This window comes from Tiliqua scincoides, chromosome 3 (genome assembly GCF_035046505.1).
Source record: "Tiliqua scincoides isolate rTilSci1 chromosome 3, rTilSci1.hap2, whole genome shotgun sequence".
NCBI lineage: Eukaryota > Metazoa > Chordata > Lepidosauria > Squamata > Scincidae > Tiliqua > Tiliqua scincoides.
The window spans coordinates 83266357-83282589 of NC_089823.1; the positions used below are offsets into that span (position 1 = coordinate 83266357).

The 16233-nt window shown below is 42.5% G+C and overlaps 1 protein-coding gene across 2 annotated transcripts in view; it reads right to left on the reverse strand.

Annotated features, from left to right (window-relative positions):
- STS (steroid sulfatase) overlaps nucleotides 1-16233 on the reverse strand; it is a 107958-nt gene that overhangs the window by 23513 nt on the left and 68212 nt on the right. For both annotated transcript variants that reach the window (XM_066619356.1, XM_066619357.1), the window contains 2 exons: nucleotides 8657-8816; nucleotides 1284-1405 (listed from right to left, as the gene is read on the reverse strand). In XM_066619356.1, the coding sequence (XP_066475453.1) occupies nucleotides 1284-1405; nucleotides 8657-8816 (282 nt within the window). The remainder of the gene's footprint in view (nucleotides 1-1283; nucleotides 1406-8656; nucleotides 8817-16233) is intronic.

A 16233-nucleotide genomic window follows, 5' to 3' on the forward strand; every position in this document is an offset into this window, starting at 1 on the left:
CTTTTTAGCTATAAATACAACTATCAGCAGCTCATGGATCATTTTAGCAAGGCCTGCCAAGATTTTGGACTGACGATCAGCCTGAAGAAAACACAGGTCATGGTTCAGGATGTGAACTCACCTCCCTGCATTACAATCTCTGCGCATGAACTGGAGGTTGTCCATGACTTTGTGTACCTTGGCTCAACGATCTCCAACACTCATTCTCTATACCGAGCTAAACAAACGCATCGGTAAAGCAGCTACCACGTTTTCCAGACTCACAAAGAGAGTCTGGTCCAACAAGAAGCTGACGGAACATACTAAGATCCAGGTCTACAGAGCTTGTGTCCTGAGTACACTTCTGTACTGCAGCAAGTCATGGACTCTTCGCTCACAACAGGAGAGGAAACTGAACGCTTTCCACATGTGCTGCCTCCGACGCATTCTTGGCATCACCTGGCAGGAAAAAGTTCCAAACTACACAGTCCTGGAACGTGCTGGAATCCCTAGCATGTATGCACTGCTGAAACAGAGACGCGTGCGTTGGCTCGGTCATGTCATGAGAATGGATGATGGCCGGATCCCAAAGGATCTCCTCTATGGAGAACTCGTGCAAGGAAAGTGCCCTACAGGTGGACCACAGCTGTGATACAAGGACATCTGCAAGAGGGATCTGAAGGCCTTAGGAGTGGACCTCAACAAGTGGGAAACCCTGGCATCTGAGTGGCCCGCTTGGAGGCAGGCTGTGCAGCATGGCCTTTCCCAGTTTAAAGAGACACTTGGCCAACAGTCTAAGAGGCTAAGAGGCAAAGAAGGAAGGCCCATAGCCAGGGAGACAGACCAGGGACAGACTGCACTTGCTCCCAGTGTGGAAGGGATTGTCACTCCCAAATCGGCCTTTTCAGCCACACTAGATGCTGTTCCAGAACCACCATTCAGAGCGCGATACCATAGTCTTTCGAGACTGAAGGTTGCCAACACAATTTTTAGGCAGTTGAACCAATGGTTGGATTCAGTATAAGGCAGCTCACTGGGCTATGGGTGTTATACAATTGTATTCTGATACTAGGAGCGATAGCATTGCAATGACATACTGCTTTAAATTAACTGTCTAATTGTAAATTGTTTCCTTCATAGTATTTTCTTCTAAGATAAAAACATACAACAGATAAAAAGAATACAAATAAAGGTTAGCCCTTTATTTGCAACCCTAGCCCTAGCAGCTTTCCCTCCCAATTCTTCCCAAGTTGCAATAAAAATGGCATAAAATATTTAAAATCTTAAGGGGCAACTTTACTTACTGTTCCTGGGATGCCAACGCACTGCATTTAAATATGCATTACAGTAATGGAAGAGAAATTCATGCTTGGATTGAAGAGTGATGCCTTGAAGCAAGGGCATGAGATCATGTCCATCAATAATTCTGAATAAGAAAGCATTTCAAAATCAGAAAGCAGAACCAATACATTCCTTAGTTGAAAAGCAACTCACACTATGCATACCCATTTCTTGACAAATGCCATTGTGCTACAGTATTAGGGCCACTGCACACATTACAGGGTAGCAAACCTGCTTTTAGCACCAAGCACATACTCAACAGGTAGCTGCAGCCAACCCCTGCTGTCTGATGAGTGCAATACATGATACATACGTTTTAAAAAGTTGTGACCGTCTTATTCACAGTTTACATTTTTACTGGTTCATGTAAATAGCTTTAGTGCTTTCTTAAAAACATAATGTGTGTAAAAGCCCTTCATGTGCTTTCAGTAGTTCCCAAAATGACCAGAGGGAAAGGGGTCTCTGTCTATCCTTCCTGCCTATATTTGCAGCCTATTAGCTGCTATCTCACCTCGCCCTCAAAAAATGGAGGGGGGAAAAACAACAACACAAAGCTCCATATTGTGCAAATGGCTGACAATAACTGAAGAGGTAATTTCCAGCATAATCCAAAATGAGTTATATATAAAGAAAATTAGGCTTGACTAAGCACCACTGAAATCCATGAGACAGTCATGACTACCTTAACCCATTTCTGCCCAGCCCACAGGTGTACACATTTATGTAAATGCAACATTGGGCAGTATTGGCTTAAGTACCATTAATTAACTTGCAGTACAATGCTATGCTATGTTCCTATGCAGCATCATGTGACCAATAGAAGTAAATCCCACTTAGTTCAATGGGAATTACTTGCAGGTAAATATGTGTAAGACTGCAGCCCTAGCCATGACTAACACTGTATACGATCCGGTATACAACTGGTACAATGGTGAACTTCCTCAGCTCTGCGACTGGGGCAAAGGTCCGCGATGGCACCCCCCCCCCATGAGATGCTGCCCTCCCCTACTCATTGCCATGTTTTACAGAGGCTTGTGCGACTCCAGGATGACCCAGGGAAGTCGTCTGAGGCTTTCCTGCAGTTTTAAACTCTGATTCCAGCAAACCAGGAGCCTCAGTAAGACTTCCACATGGTCCTAGAGGTGCAGGGGGCTCTGCACCTGGGGCATTTGCCCCATTCAGTTAATGGCAGGTTCGCTACTGAATTAATATCTATGTAAAGAAATGGGGAAAGACGAGATATAAATAAATAAATATTGTGTACTCTGGTTTCATTCATGCTCAAGTGTTTAATAATGGAATAGACAGTAGACAGTAGACATTTAGCAGTAGACAGTAGCTAAATGTCTACTTAGACTCAATGCTGTTTAGACATTGAGCAGTAGCTCAAGTGTTTAATAATGGAATAGACAGTAGACAGTAGACATTTAGCAGTAGACAGAGGTAGGAGATGAAGTCACAAGCAAAGTAGGCATGTCTCCATTATTTAAGTCATCATCTCATATTTATTTACAGAGGAAAAATGAAGCTGCAGTTTTGGCATGGTGCGAATCACAACATTTACAACTGTTTATAGAAAATTAATTCAATCTAGTACATATGTTTGACTGAAGCTCATTGTACATTAAAAGTCTGAAGCAAATTTGAAACATGTGGGACGCAATCTTGCACTCAGGGCTCTTCACTTGTGGAAGTGGTCACCCAAGAACAAACCTGTGCCCTGCATCCGCGGGGGTTCCATTCCGCAACTCCCTGAGGAAATGTGAATCCGCAGATACGGGAGACACCTCCCCCCACCCTCCAGAGGCGAACTCAGCTCCCCTCACCTATGGAGGGTATTCTGAGCCCCGCAGAGATTGCGAGTATCCCCCCCATGCCCTCTGCAGGTGCCAGAATGAGGGTTTAAAGCAAAAAAAGTGACTTCTGGTTTTTTGTCAGAACTGGAAGTGATGTTTTTAATGCCTTGTAAGGCACAGGGAGACCCAGGGCAGCCTACTTGCTGTAGGCTCATCTTTTGAAAATGCCTACCAAAGCAGTAGGCAAAATGTTAGGTGTGAACAGCTTTATTCAATCGCAGCCTATCAGCCTGAACACTGTTCATTTCAGGGTGCAATCCTAACCCCTGGGTTAGGCTGTAGCAAGCAATTTGAGCCGACCCAGGCATGTTTGCATCGACTTAAGAGTTGGAGAGGCGAGCACAAGGAGTTGTGCTGGCCTCCTAGCACCGGATCCAGGCCTGGCACAATAAGATTGCATCGGCTGAGCTTGGCTGACTTGGGGGTCTGTGGCTGTGTGGGGAAGGCGAGGAGGAGGCAGGGGAGAGACAGGAGGGAGGTGTACTAGTGCAGGGTGAGGGCGGGTGATGGGAATTCCTAGGGGTGGGTGGGGAGTGGGGCTGGGACCCGGCAGTTATGCTGGATCCTAACCCCGTTCACCAGGTAGCACAGCTCCAGGTCATTGGCACCTGAGGTGGCACAGATCCAAGTAGACCCTTTGGGACAGCTTTGGCTCTCCCCAGGGTAAGGGGAGAAGTTTTCCCTTTGCCCCTGGCTGATCCACAGTTGGCCGCTAACTTGCTCTGGATACAGTGCAGGCCCACTGGCCTGTCTGTTCCAGCACAAGTTAGGATTGCACTGTCAATGTCACAAATACCAGCCGTGATAGCCTTAGCATTTATATCAAATTGGAACTCTCCCTATCTAAGGCTTAGACTGCAATCCTATCCACACTTTCCTGGGGGGTAGCTCCATTAACTGTAATGGGACTTACTTCTGAGTAGCTAGGCATAGGATTGGGCTATTAGTTTTCTGTCATGTTTCACATTTTACAATCATGTTTCACATGATTCTACATTTTATCATTGTTTCACAAGATTGTGCTTTAATTTTAAAGGATGCACTCTCTACCATTTAGATGCCAGGCAAAGTCTCTCTTGGTCTCTGAGGTTTTAAATGGCATTTGTTTGCTCTTTGAATGATTTTGGTCCTTCTTTTTAAATGGGATATGTATTTTAAAGATTTTTTTTTTTTTAAATCAGCAGTTCTTTGGGTCTTGTACCATATTTTAAGGTTATCTGTTGGACAGTTTAAACACTGACTGTTAGCCACCTTGAGGCACTAGCAAGAAGGTGGGACATGCATTCCTAAATAAACACACAAATCTTTCCTTTTCCCTATGGTGAAGTCTTATCCTGATGGGCCAATCCTGGGTCAGCCTGCATGGTGCAGGATCACTGATGCAGTGGCTACTGCATCCGGCAGGCCAGCTAGGGACCAGGCCAGCTGGGGAAGTAAATAAAGAAGTGATAACTGGCTGACTGAAGGCATGGCCAAGTTTGTACTGGATATCACAAGGCAATTATCTAATATCTTACATCTTTTAGCCATTCCTGTACTGTCTTTTCCTATAAGCACTTGATAAATCACCAGTTGTCCTAGAGTGTCTCTTTTCTGCAGTTCTGCAGAAATGCCAGGCTGGCCTGTCAGCTGGTGCTCCTTTTTGTGTGTGCGCGCTATGCGAAAATTAGAAGTGACTGCTTTTTTGACACACAGAATAGTTTGACATCCTAGATGGGCAAAGTGATCTTCAACCTTTTGAGACATGTACATGGTCACTTCAAAATGATCACATGGTGAGATGCTTTAGCACTAGCCATACATGAGGCCAGGGAGCAATGAGGTTTAACAGTGCTAAGAAAAAGGACTGAAAATCTTTGGGGATTATTTCTCATGTTAGTTGCCATAGGAGTCAAATAAACTGTGTTATGAATAAATTAACACTGAACACAGTAAACCATCGCATGGGAATATGAGTCTTGTGCTCTATGATGTGCAGGTGCATAATTCTAACAGAAAGTACAAAGACAATACAAATATAAAAGTTCCCTATTTGCATATATTCATGCAAAACTTGAAACTTAAGAGAACTCTTATAATGTGAGGCCTAAGCTGCAGATTACTTAGCTTGTGTATAAATCCAGCCCCAATTGCACAAGTGTTCTTTTCCAGGTCCCCAGAGTGGGACAACGTTCTTTATTCTTTCTCCTCCATGCCACAGTACAGCATCTCACTTGTTTTGATAGAAGCTAACTAGTTTAAAAGAAGAAAATCATCCCATACCTCATACAAACACACTCCAGGGAAGGAGTGCTATCTCTCCAGCAATATCCAATTTATTCCACAATAAACAAAAGAATCATAAGAACAAAAAAAGAAAATCAGTGGTTCTAGAGAACATCACTAACAAAAGTAATAAGGGAATAAAGAAGATGATAGCATGTGACAGCAATGCTCTCTTTCACTATGCATTGTGGCCAGGTGGTCCCCCTTATGCTGAGATCCACAAATAATCCTGCAATATTCACCAAGTATATGCATGCATCCCTGTGTGTACATAGGTTTCCTTCAATTCTGTAGAAGTGGGGGGAAAATTATAAGAATGGCTGTCTGATCCTAAACACATCTACTTTAAACTTCCTACTCAGTTAACTGGAGCTGACTCCCAAGTAAGCATGCATAGGATCACTGCCTGAAATAGATTATGCCACATTACAATTTAGCGGAAGTCAAGCTTATCCCTCTGAGCCGAGTAGGATGGTTGTATAATAATGTACTGGAAGCTTTTTTTTTTATGAGCTTTTAAAATTTGCCACAATGGCAGCCTTGAAATATGTTACCATCATCCTCAGATATGTTTGTGCTGATAATCTGCAAGTAAGAAACAGACCAATTCTTCTGCTGAATAATTTGATGATTAAGGACTTCCTGCTCCCATATAACCTCATTGGCTTAAGTTTGGACACAGATGCCCTGCTCTCTGGTCCTGGTCAACTACAGTCAAATGTGTGGTTGGTGACTACTAGGAAAGTGGTGTTTTTTGGTGGTGGCACCACAACTATGAAACCTCCTTCCTAGGTAAATCAGGCTGATCCCCTCATTCTTCTCTTTCTAGTGACAACTGAAAAGTTTTTTTTGAAAAAATTTTTTAGGGGCTTCCAGCTTTGTATCTCAATTCGATTTAACACTTTACTTCAGTGCTTCCCAAACTTTTTAGTACGAGGACCCACTTTTGAAAACAACAATCTATTGCAACCTACTAGCCAAAAATAGATCTAGAAATTAATGCTTAATTAATAATGATCAGGATCATGAGCTCCTGAGGCTGCTGGAAACCTTATGTCTTGTATGTGTGTGTAGATATTTGCTAGACTCTTAGAAATGGAGTTCAAGGACTGATCCCCAGTCATGTAAACAGTAAACAGTCCCTACTGTTTACAGTCATTCCAGGGTACCCAGAAGGCTGAACTGGAGAGCAAGATGTGCAATTAGGTATTTCTAGACTAGATAAAAGGCTGAAAATGGGTTCACATGTGATCTCTGCCACACCAATTACTTTAGAAAATAGAAAAATGTAACATTTTAATTTCAGGGTATGAAGATGACTTCATACCAGCTAACTATTTTCTTCTACAAACTGGACAAGGGTACTTGCAATGTTTTTTAAAAACCTTTTTGCGACCCACCAGAAATTGGCTTGCAACCCAATGGTGGGCCCCAACCCACAGTTTGGGAAACACTGCTTTATATAATTAAGGGCACAATCCTAACCCCTGGAAAGCACTGACATAAGGATTGCGCCCTAAGAAACTGGCTGTATTTTTAATTTTGCACAAGTTTTAATGTTTTTATGCTTGTATTTATTTTTACTGTTAAGTCACTTTTCACTTTTTAAAAAATGGCAGTGAAATGATGTTGGACATATATAACATTAATTAATCAGTGTGTTTTATTTCTTTGTGTTTCAGAAACCAAATGTTTGAGGTGTATCTTTCCAGCCCTGATTAATTTCAGGTTCAAATATTTTATTGCAGAATCACAAACAAATTGTTCATCACTGGTACCACAGACTTATAGGGACCTGAGCTTCAAGCTCCCTCCCGATGGTGGAATGATTGGAGAAATGACCTGATCCTGAAAGACAGATGTAGTCTACCATATGGCAAGTCTGTCCTATAAAAAACATGCTAGATAGAGCAAAGATGGGAGAAGATGCTTTAAATTTAAACCAGGAAAATCACTTTTAAATTTGCATGATGAAAATGAACACCAGTTGTCAGGATAGTATTACTTTAGATCTGCAGGGGAAAAGTTCACAGCTGGTGATTTATTGACTGTATATAGGAAAGAACAGAATGATGCTGGCATCATGCTTTAGCATCTATAGTTTGATCAAAAGGAACATGTAAGGCAGGTATAGAGTAATCTTGGAAGGGGGGAACCTATCTTCTTTGGCCAAGAAGAGAAAAAGTAATTAAAATACTGCTACCAGTGCAATTACGGAATTGAAAGATCAAAGCACTTGAATAGCTTATGAGACAGACCTGGAAGTTCAGCTGTTTAGCATGTGAGAATGACAGAACACAGAATAGTCGAAATCAGCAGTAAAGTGTTTTGCTGTTGTGTACAATGCAGTCATTGTGAAGTTAAAGGGAGAAGGTAATTTCACACAGTTTAATTTCTGCACTATGTATACCTTATGAAACAAACTGTTAGTTTAGGGTGAGAGTTAAGGTACTGACAATTTTCACACAAGTTCCAAGAACCATGAGAAGGGACATATCTTAACTTCCATATCCAGTACCACAGGCCAGCACTAAGTCCCCAATGGTACTCTCTGCTCACCCCGATGGTATTTTGCGCATTATCACTGCTTGGCTTCAGGGGTCAGCCTGATCATGTGGGCCCTCTGATGAATGTGGCCCCTAGGCCAATGCTAGACTTGACTGACCTCTGATGCCAGCCTTGTCCATGTGATGTGAACATGACATTGTAACACTTACTATTCTTGCTGAGAAATTGTTCTCCATTCACTTTGCCTTCACATTTCAGCTTGACCTTGGTCTGGGGGAAGGGTGGAATACATGAAGGAAGACATTCTGCATGTACTGTTTCTCCAATTACTTGCCACAGATGTGAGACTGTATTTCTGGCCAATTTCTTCACTCACAGTGTTGGTCAGTTCATACAGAAAGCATGACAACCAAGTTGGAAGATCCATTTTTGCTCACTTTGAATAAAATGCTGATTGTGAAGTTGGGTATGGATTGTCTGAGATGATGGAGGTTGTTAAGAATGAAGTCACAAGTTAAGAGTTATGACTAACCAAAGGAAACTACTTTGTGAAACTCACCATCCAAATAGATGTTTACCACATACTCAGTGTCAGAAATAATACTGATGGCAAATAATACTGACTGCCACCCTTCAATGCTACCAGTTAATAAAAAAGGAAGAAGAAAAATTACAGCACTCAGAGCAAAAGAAATGGCAACCCATACCTGTCCTTGGGTAGTGGTGCTCCAGCAACTTTAACTATTGTAGGAAATATATCCATATTACTGGTTGGCTCATCAATATGTATATCAGGCTCAATAACTCCTGGCCAGGAGAGAAGACCAGGCACTCGAATCCCCCCTTCCCAGTTCGTAGACTTTCCACCTGAAAAAAATGAAGGCAATAATTTAGTGGGAAATTGCTATTTATTTATTATTTACTTACGTATAGCCCAATCGTGAGCTGCCTGGCGCACGGGACTGCAGCAGCACCGAAAATGGCTGCCGCTGCATCTAGCGCGCCACAGGCAGCTGCCGCTACCTCCTCAGGACAAGGGGACCCAAAGGTCAGCATAGAATGAAGAGCCTACGTGTTGGGCAGGCGGCCCAATACGGAGGCTCAGGATTCGGTGGAGCGAAGCTCCACCAGTTCCACCTCCCTCCTGCCTGACTCCCTCCTCCTCTGGCACGCCTCCTCCCTGCCCTCTCCCCTCTCAGTATGCCTCCTCTCCACCTCCCCCCATGTTCCACCTACCTCTCTGGCAGTCCATAGTTAGTAAGTAAGCACTGAGCTAACACTGGCGCTTCACCAGTGCTAGGGCCTGCAAACATGCCTTACCGCACGTTTGCAATAGTGTGTGCCGGTGATAAGCCAGTGAACACTCTTTAGGATTGGGCCCTTACTTAGTTACCATACTATTACCCTGCTTTTCTCCCTACATGGGGGATCACAAAAATATTGTGGACATGTATCTCTTCTGTTAAGGTGAAGCATGAAATTATCACTGATTGGCTCTTCCATAGTTATCTAACTTCTCCCTAGAGTTCACTGATGTACTGTTCAAATAATATTGGCTATGATAAATCAGACACACATCTGATAATATTGCTTTGTGTTTATTATAAAAACAAATCACCAAGCCGTGACAGTTGGGAAAGCAAGCTATACAAGACCTCTTGCAGGCAAAACTAGTTAAGGATTTTTTTTTTTTTCCAGATTCACACATTCAGATGGGGAAAGGCTCCAAGTCCAAATAATAAACAATAAAAACATGAAAATAGATGTAAGATGAGGCAGGAGATGGCTTTAAAAAAATTAGTTTATGGTGGCCACTTAGCATGGAACCAGTTCACAGGATACCATCTAAGCGCTGTCTTTCCCCTTCCTGACAATAAATGCCCCAAAGTCACTCCTGGTCCATTGTCAACAGCTTTTCATATGCTTTTCATAGCAACATGAAAAGTTATTGACAATGGAAAAGAAGCAGGAGAGATGATGGCATGATGTGGGCATGATGATCTTAATTGTCAAGAAGGGGGAACAGACACAGTTCAGATGGTACCATGTGAACCTGCTCTATGCCAAGTGGGATTTCTTTTTACAGAGGCAGAGAACCTCAAGAATACCTGGTGGCAGGGGTTAAACCACAGTAATGTCAATCACTTGCATGTTCTCAGTTTGTGAGCTTTCAGAGGTAGGAATCCTAACATTTAGGCAAACTGCCCTAGTCAGAGGCTGGGAACAGAAAGCTGAAGTAGCCTTGGTATGGTCCAGTAAGGCTGCAATCCTAACCCACTTTCCAGCACTGACATAAGGGCAATGCAACTCTGAGATAAGGGAACAAACATTGCCTTACCTTGAGGAGGCCTCCATGACTACCCCCCAACTGCAGGATGCAGCACATGCCCCAGTGGCACAGTTATGCCAGTGCTGGAAAGTGGGTTAGGATTGTGCCCTAAGACAAATTTTACTGTTTTAGTTCTTGGAGTTATATTCTCAGGCAGGTATCTTTGCCAAGTTAAAATTCCTTAATATACAAAAAAGCAGTTCCTCTTTCTATATTTTGTGCATGACTACAGCTGAGGCTTGTGTTTGATACTAGTCTGCCTTTATCAGCCTTACAGAACAGTCCTAGAGCATGCCAGTTTTATTGCCAATACCTCATGTACGGTACAGGGAGAAAAAAATACCAAAGTTAAGCTTCATAAGAGAAAATGAACAGCAAATATTCATTTTTAAAGTAGATGACAAAGCAGAATGCAACGTATTAGCTAGAGAAATCCCAACACAGTTTCATTTGACAGAACCAAAGAAATGATAGAAAAGTCTTATTTTTTTTTGGGGGGGGGGAGGAGGAGATTTTACATGCTATCATTTTATGAACATAGTAACAAAAATTGTATTAACTTGGAAGCACAACAAACATTAAATTTGAAATGAGTGTGATAGTAGTTTGTATGTATGTCTGTGGTGTTTTTTTTTGTTTGCAAAGAAAAGATGAAGTTTAGGATTGCAATATACTCTGGTGAGTAAAAATGTTGGCTCAAGGACAGACTTTTGTTCATGTGAATGCTGTACTTATCTGCACTTTAGGAATTGAAACAACATTAAAAAAACAAAAACAAAGCAAAGCATAAGTATTCTCTTACCCAGCACACTAGATAAGAAACAAGCAATTTTAAAAGAATAATTCACATCCACCAAAGTACATAGTTATCTAAGGTCCAAATCCTATCTAATTTTCTAGTACCGGTGCAGCTGTGTCAACAGGGCACACGCTGCATCCTGTGGTGGTGGGGCAATCATGGAGGCCTCCTCCAGGTAAGGGAACATTTGTTCCCTTTCTTCAAGGCTGCACCAGCTCTGGAAAGTTGTATAGGATTGGGCTCTAATCCTGAGGTCCGCGGCACGGCTCCATGTCGCGGATCTCAGTTGCAAATGTGCCATAAGGCACGTTTGCAGGGCTCACCACTAGAGCTAGCCCATCGCTGGCTGGCGCTGGGCTAGTGCCCGGCGGTTGCCTGGGTTCCGCAGCTCCGCAGCCTCCTCCTGGGGGCGTGGGGGAGGCGTTCCGGGGAGGGGGAGGCATGGCCAGGGGCATGGGGGAGCTGTGTTGGAGTGAGGGGGAGAGGCAGATCCGCAGAGCTGAGCTCCGCAGGATCCCAGGTGCTCGTGCAGGGCTGCTTGCCCTACACGAGTGCCTTTATTTTTCTGCAGCTCCGCACTCTCCTGGACTGCTGGAGAGAACGGGAGCCCATTGTGGGGCTGCTTCCCTTACTCGGGGGAAAGGGATGAACGTCCCCTTCTCCTGAAAAACCTCCTGCAGTAGCGTGGGAGGCGCAGGATCTAGCGGCAGCCCTCCGTGGAGCTCCGGACAGCTCAGGATTGGGCTGCCCGTCAACTTGAGTATTTAATAACAAGCAATAAGCGATTTAGGTTGCATTTTTTACTTTTGAATCACAAGGAGAACAGCACTGCTGCAAATATACGATGTTTAAAACCTTGGTATCCACTGATTTGACTCACCACTGATTCGAAAGTCCATCTTTGTCCATGCCTTGTAGCAAGGAAAAAAGCACCAAAATCCAATTTCCCACCTTCATGTTGTTAAATAATTATAATTTCATTCTACTAGATCAGTTTCTAAAACTGTGGGTTGGGACCCACTAGGAATGGGTCCCCATTCATTTCAGTATTTTATTTTTTAATATATTACACTGGTATGTGACTGCATTTGGGGAACTGTTACAGATCTGTACTTTTAACAGGCTACTGTGTATATGCTTTTAACACTTCTGGTCATAACTTCACTTCCGATGGGTCCTGGCAGATTCTCATTCTAAAAAGTGGGTCCCAACAGTAAAAGTTTGAAAACACTGCACTAGTTTCTATTATTCACTCCAGCTAGTGGCTGAAAGAGGTATAGCACTGGTTCTCACTAGTTTAGCACCAGGACCCACTTTTTAGAATGAGAAAGTGTCAGGACCCACCACAAGTGATGTCAAGACTGGAAGTGACATCAAACAGAAATATTTTTAACAATCTTAGGCTGTAGTCCTACCTGCACTTTCCCAGGAGTAAGTCCCATTGACTATCATTGTTAAAAGCATCTTCATAGTAGCCTGTTAAACGTACAGATCTGTGACATTTCCCCAAATGCAGTCACCAGGGTAGCATCAAGTCTAATATATTAAAAATAAAATATTGAAATGAATGTGGACTCACCTGATATTGGGCTAGTAACCCACCTAGTTGGTCCAGACCCACTGTTTGAGAAACACTGAGGTATAGCATCTCTATCAATGCATTCTGGGGTAACAATGGAGGAACAAGAAACCTGGAAATGTGTTTTCAAAGCAACTTTTTCACTGATTTGGTTTCCACTGATTTTTTTTTTTTTTAATCCACTGGGGTTCTGGAATGGAACACAGCTTTGTTCTGTTAGTAGCAGTTAGTAGTCACAGCTTTGTTTTGTTAGTAGCAGTCATGACTACATAAAGGAGTAGCAAACTTGAATGTTACCACTTGCCATAGTCTCAATTCATGATGGTTCTAGTATGGCTGCTATTACCTGGAGGGGAAAAGCTCCCATTATGCCAAGCAGTTTAGGACCTGACTGCTCTAGAGACTTCAGCATCAGACTTTGGGGGCTTTTGCACACTACCTTCTAATGTCCAGAACTGGGATGAAAAGGCAGCATTCAAAATCACAACCCAAAATAGATTGCTTTTGACCTTGGCAAAAGTGAAAATGAAATGAAAAAGGCCATTTTGCCACAGTGCTAAGATTTATCGACCCTGACCACTTAGATTGGGCTCAATAAAAACAGGAATAACAGCAATCATAACAATTGCTTTGTTGCAGCCAGAAAATTCCTAGAGAACAGCACTCCTGATAGAGACTTGAGATATCAGAGGTCTCCACATCATAAAGCACAAGAACAATCAAAGTAACAACTCCTCTAGGCAGCTGTGCTAGTATATGGAAGGGATCTGGTGGCAACACCAAGAGATCTTGTGGCAACTAACCTGGTTAAAAACTAACCTGGTTTTTCTTTTCAGCGGAGGTGGAAGAAGATAGAAGTACATGGCCACCCTCAATACCTGCAAGGGTTCCATTCCAGGATCCATCGTGAATAATGAAATCTGTGGGTTTCAGGGGCCCTGTAATCCTCCAAGCACAAGGGTAGCTGTGCTTCCTCACCTCCAGAGGATGTTCTGAGACCTTCGGGAGGCCTTAGATGGTCACTTTCGATTTTTCTTAAAAACTGGAAATGACATTTTAAGACCTTAAAAGGCCTTTGGATGGCTGGGGAGGGAATGTTTGCTGCCTAAATTTGGAACTGCATTGTGACTGCATTAGTTCTGGATAGCTGGTTAGAATTGGGCACTAAGTGTTTTTATAGGTTGTAAGGCTCAATTTCTCATTGTATCTACTGTGTTGGCTATCTTTACACCCGGAGTGTTTTGCCCATGCCAGTGATGTCATTTTTTTAAGCAACTCAGCAGTAGACAGCCATTTGAGTGCCAACATCTCTTTTGCTTTATTATTGGCTCTGATCTAGCTGTACAGCAAAAGAAATGATAGAGTTCAAATTGTGAAGATGTGTTGAGAGCTTTTGAATCAGGCTAGTGCCAATTACTGCTAAGTAGATCTCTACATCTCCGATGAGAGGGTTAATTGGTTGGATTCATATTCACATGTTCATCTACAGAAGATGCGTTATTGAGAATCCTTATCACAGACAGTGCTGCACCTGAAAATTACACCCTAATTGGTGTTTGTATAAACTGTTACATCACATGTTCCAATTTACTATCTACATGTGCATAGAAACACCATGTTTCACTTCTCTTCCTTTTTGTTTTCAATTACAGCCTTATACAGAAAATGTTTGATATTTACCCCTAATAGTTCTGATTTGCAAGAAAGACATTTGTACAGAAAATGAAAAACAAGGACATAAATATTTAAACATTTAATTACATAGCCACAACCTCCCAAAAACCAACCTCCTAATCTAAAAACTAAATATTCTATAGTTTGAAGAAATGGTAAAAATCAAAGAAAAAACTAAATAAGATTTCATTCAAAAAGAAAAGCCTGGTAAGAGGTACTGTCATGGCTATCACAAAAAATGTGGATGGGCCATTCTTATGTTAGCTCTAATTTCAATTCATCTTCCACCGATATATGAACTAGATACCTAGAAGGGGCAACTGCAGATGAAGAGAAAGGAGCAGGTCTGATTCTAAATGGCTGGTGTCAATGGGGGTGGGAACAGGTGTAAGGCCCACCCAAAAAGTTTGCAGTGCTTTGCTTTTTCTCATTTAAGTGGATGGGTGCCATTCATTTTTATGGAGAAAAGTAACACTATGACTCTGTGCACTGCCAGAGGCCCTTCTGCGACTGCCATCAGCCAGTTGCCCCTGGCGGAACACTCCTTCTGCCAGCATTAGTGCCCAGTAGAATTGGGTTGTTGGAAGCCCAATTTTAAATGAAGCAACTCTGCCAGGTCGGAAAAAACAAGCTGTACATGAATTTATGAATAAAAAGTGTGAAGCATAAGAGTGAAAAATGAAGAAAATGAAGATGGCAATTATACAAGCAGAACTGTCGGTTCATGAATTACTGTGATTTTGTGCACAATACTGAAGACAAAGAGCTGTCAGCCTAGCATTCCTGTTGCATGACGCTGAATGATGTCTCAATTTCTTTTTAAAAAAATCTTCTTTGTAAAGTTAAATTTATAGTATTTTATAACTTGGCAGGTTAGTGGTTAAGACTATGGCACTAATTACATATTATGCACAGTGATGTACTTTAGAGTCCAATCTTTGTTAAGAAAAAAACAGTTTGGGGTTATTAAAACCAGAAAAGCAACAGAGGGGAGGGATGTTTAACTCTTTTCCTGCTAATTTCCCAGTTCAAACTTGCCCCCTACAAGGCTTTTCCTCCTACAAGGTTCCAACTGCATTAGGGAGACATTCACTTTTGGGAGGAAGGAATGAAATTTGGAGCAGGATACAACAAACATTTAGGTAGTAATCTCCTTTTTCCTCCCTGTGTCCACACCTCTGTTCTCACATACTCCATAGCTGCTTTTTCATTGGGGAATGGGGCAGTGTAGGGAGAGACTGGAACTCCGATATATATTCTCTAAAGAACTTGGCATGTTATCGCTCAAGGAGGTTTGATGTTGCAAGATGTACTCCAGTTGGACAAAAAAGTTAACAACCCATCACTGGGTGAGGAGGAAAGGTCTGAAAGGGGATCAGGTTGTTTAATTTAAGGAATAGCTGCAGATAAGCAGAACAAATGGCCTAGTTTTAAAGTTAGGTTAAACTACATTTTAATTACATTATCCACACTGTCTAGCACATGGAACAATATTGTGGAAGCATTTGGGGGCACTATGGCAGGGTCTGGTATGAATCCTCCTTGTAACAAGCTTCCTCTTATACTGTTGCCCTCACTGATAGGTAAGGTTTGGAGGGAAAAAAAGAGTACCTCATAGTGATCCTGTGCACCTCTATTCAGTATCACTGCCAAGTTTCAGGAGCCCCTAAAATAAAGTCCTTCACTGGGCCCCTGGCCTCTCCAAGCTCACTAGCAAAAAGCAAGGTCAGAACATAGTGACCTTCCCCACCCACTAGATGCATGTAATGGGAACCTGCAATGACTAAATGGTATGGAGGAGTGTTCAGCCCAATCAGGTGGATTCTCTGATGGATGTGGAACTCAGCAAGGGCCCAACCTGGATGACCTTGACACTGTTCCGATTACTGGACCCCACAACTTG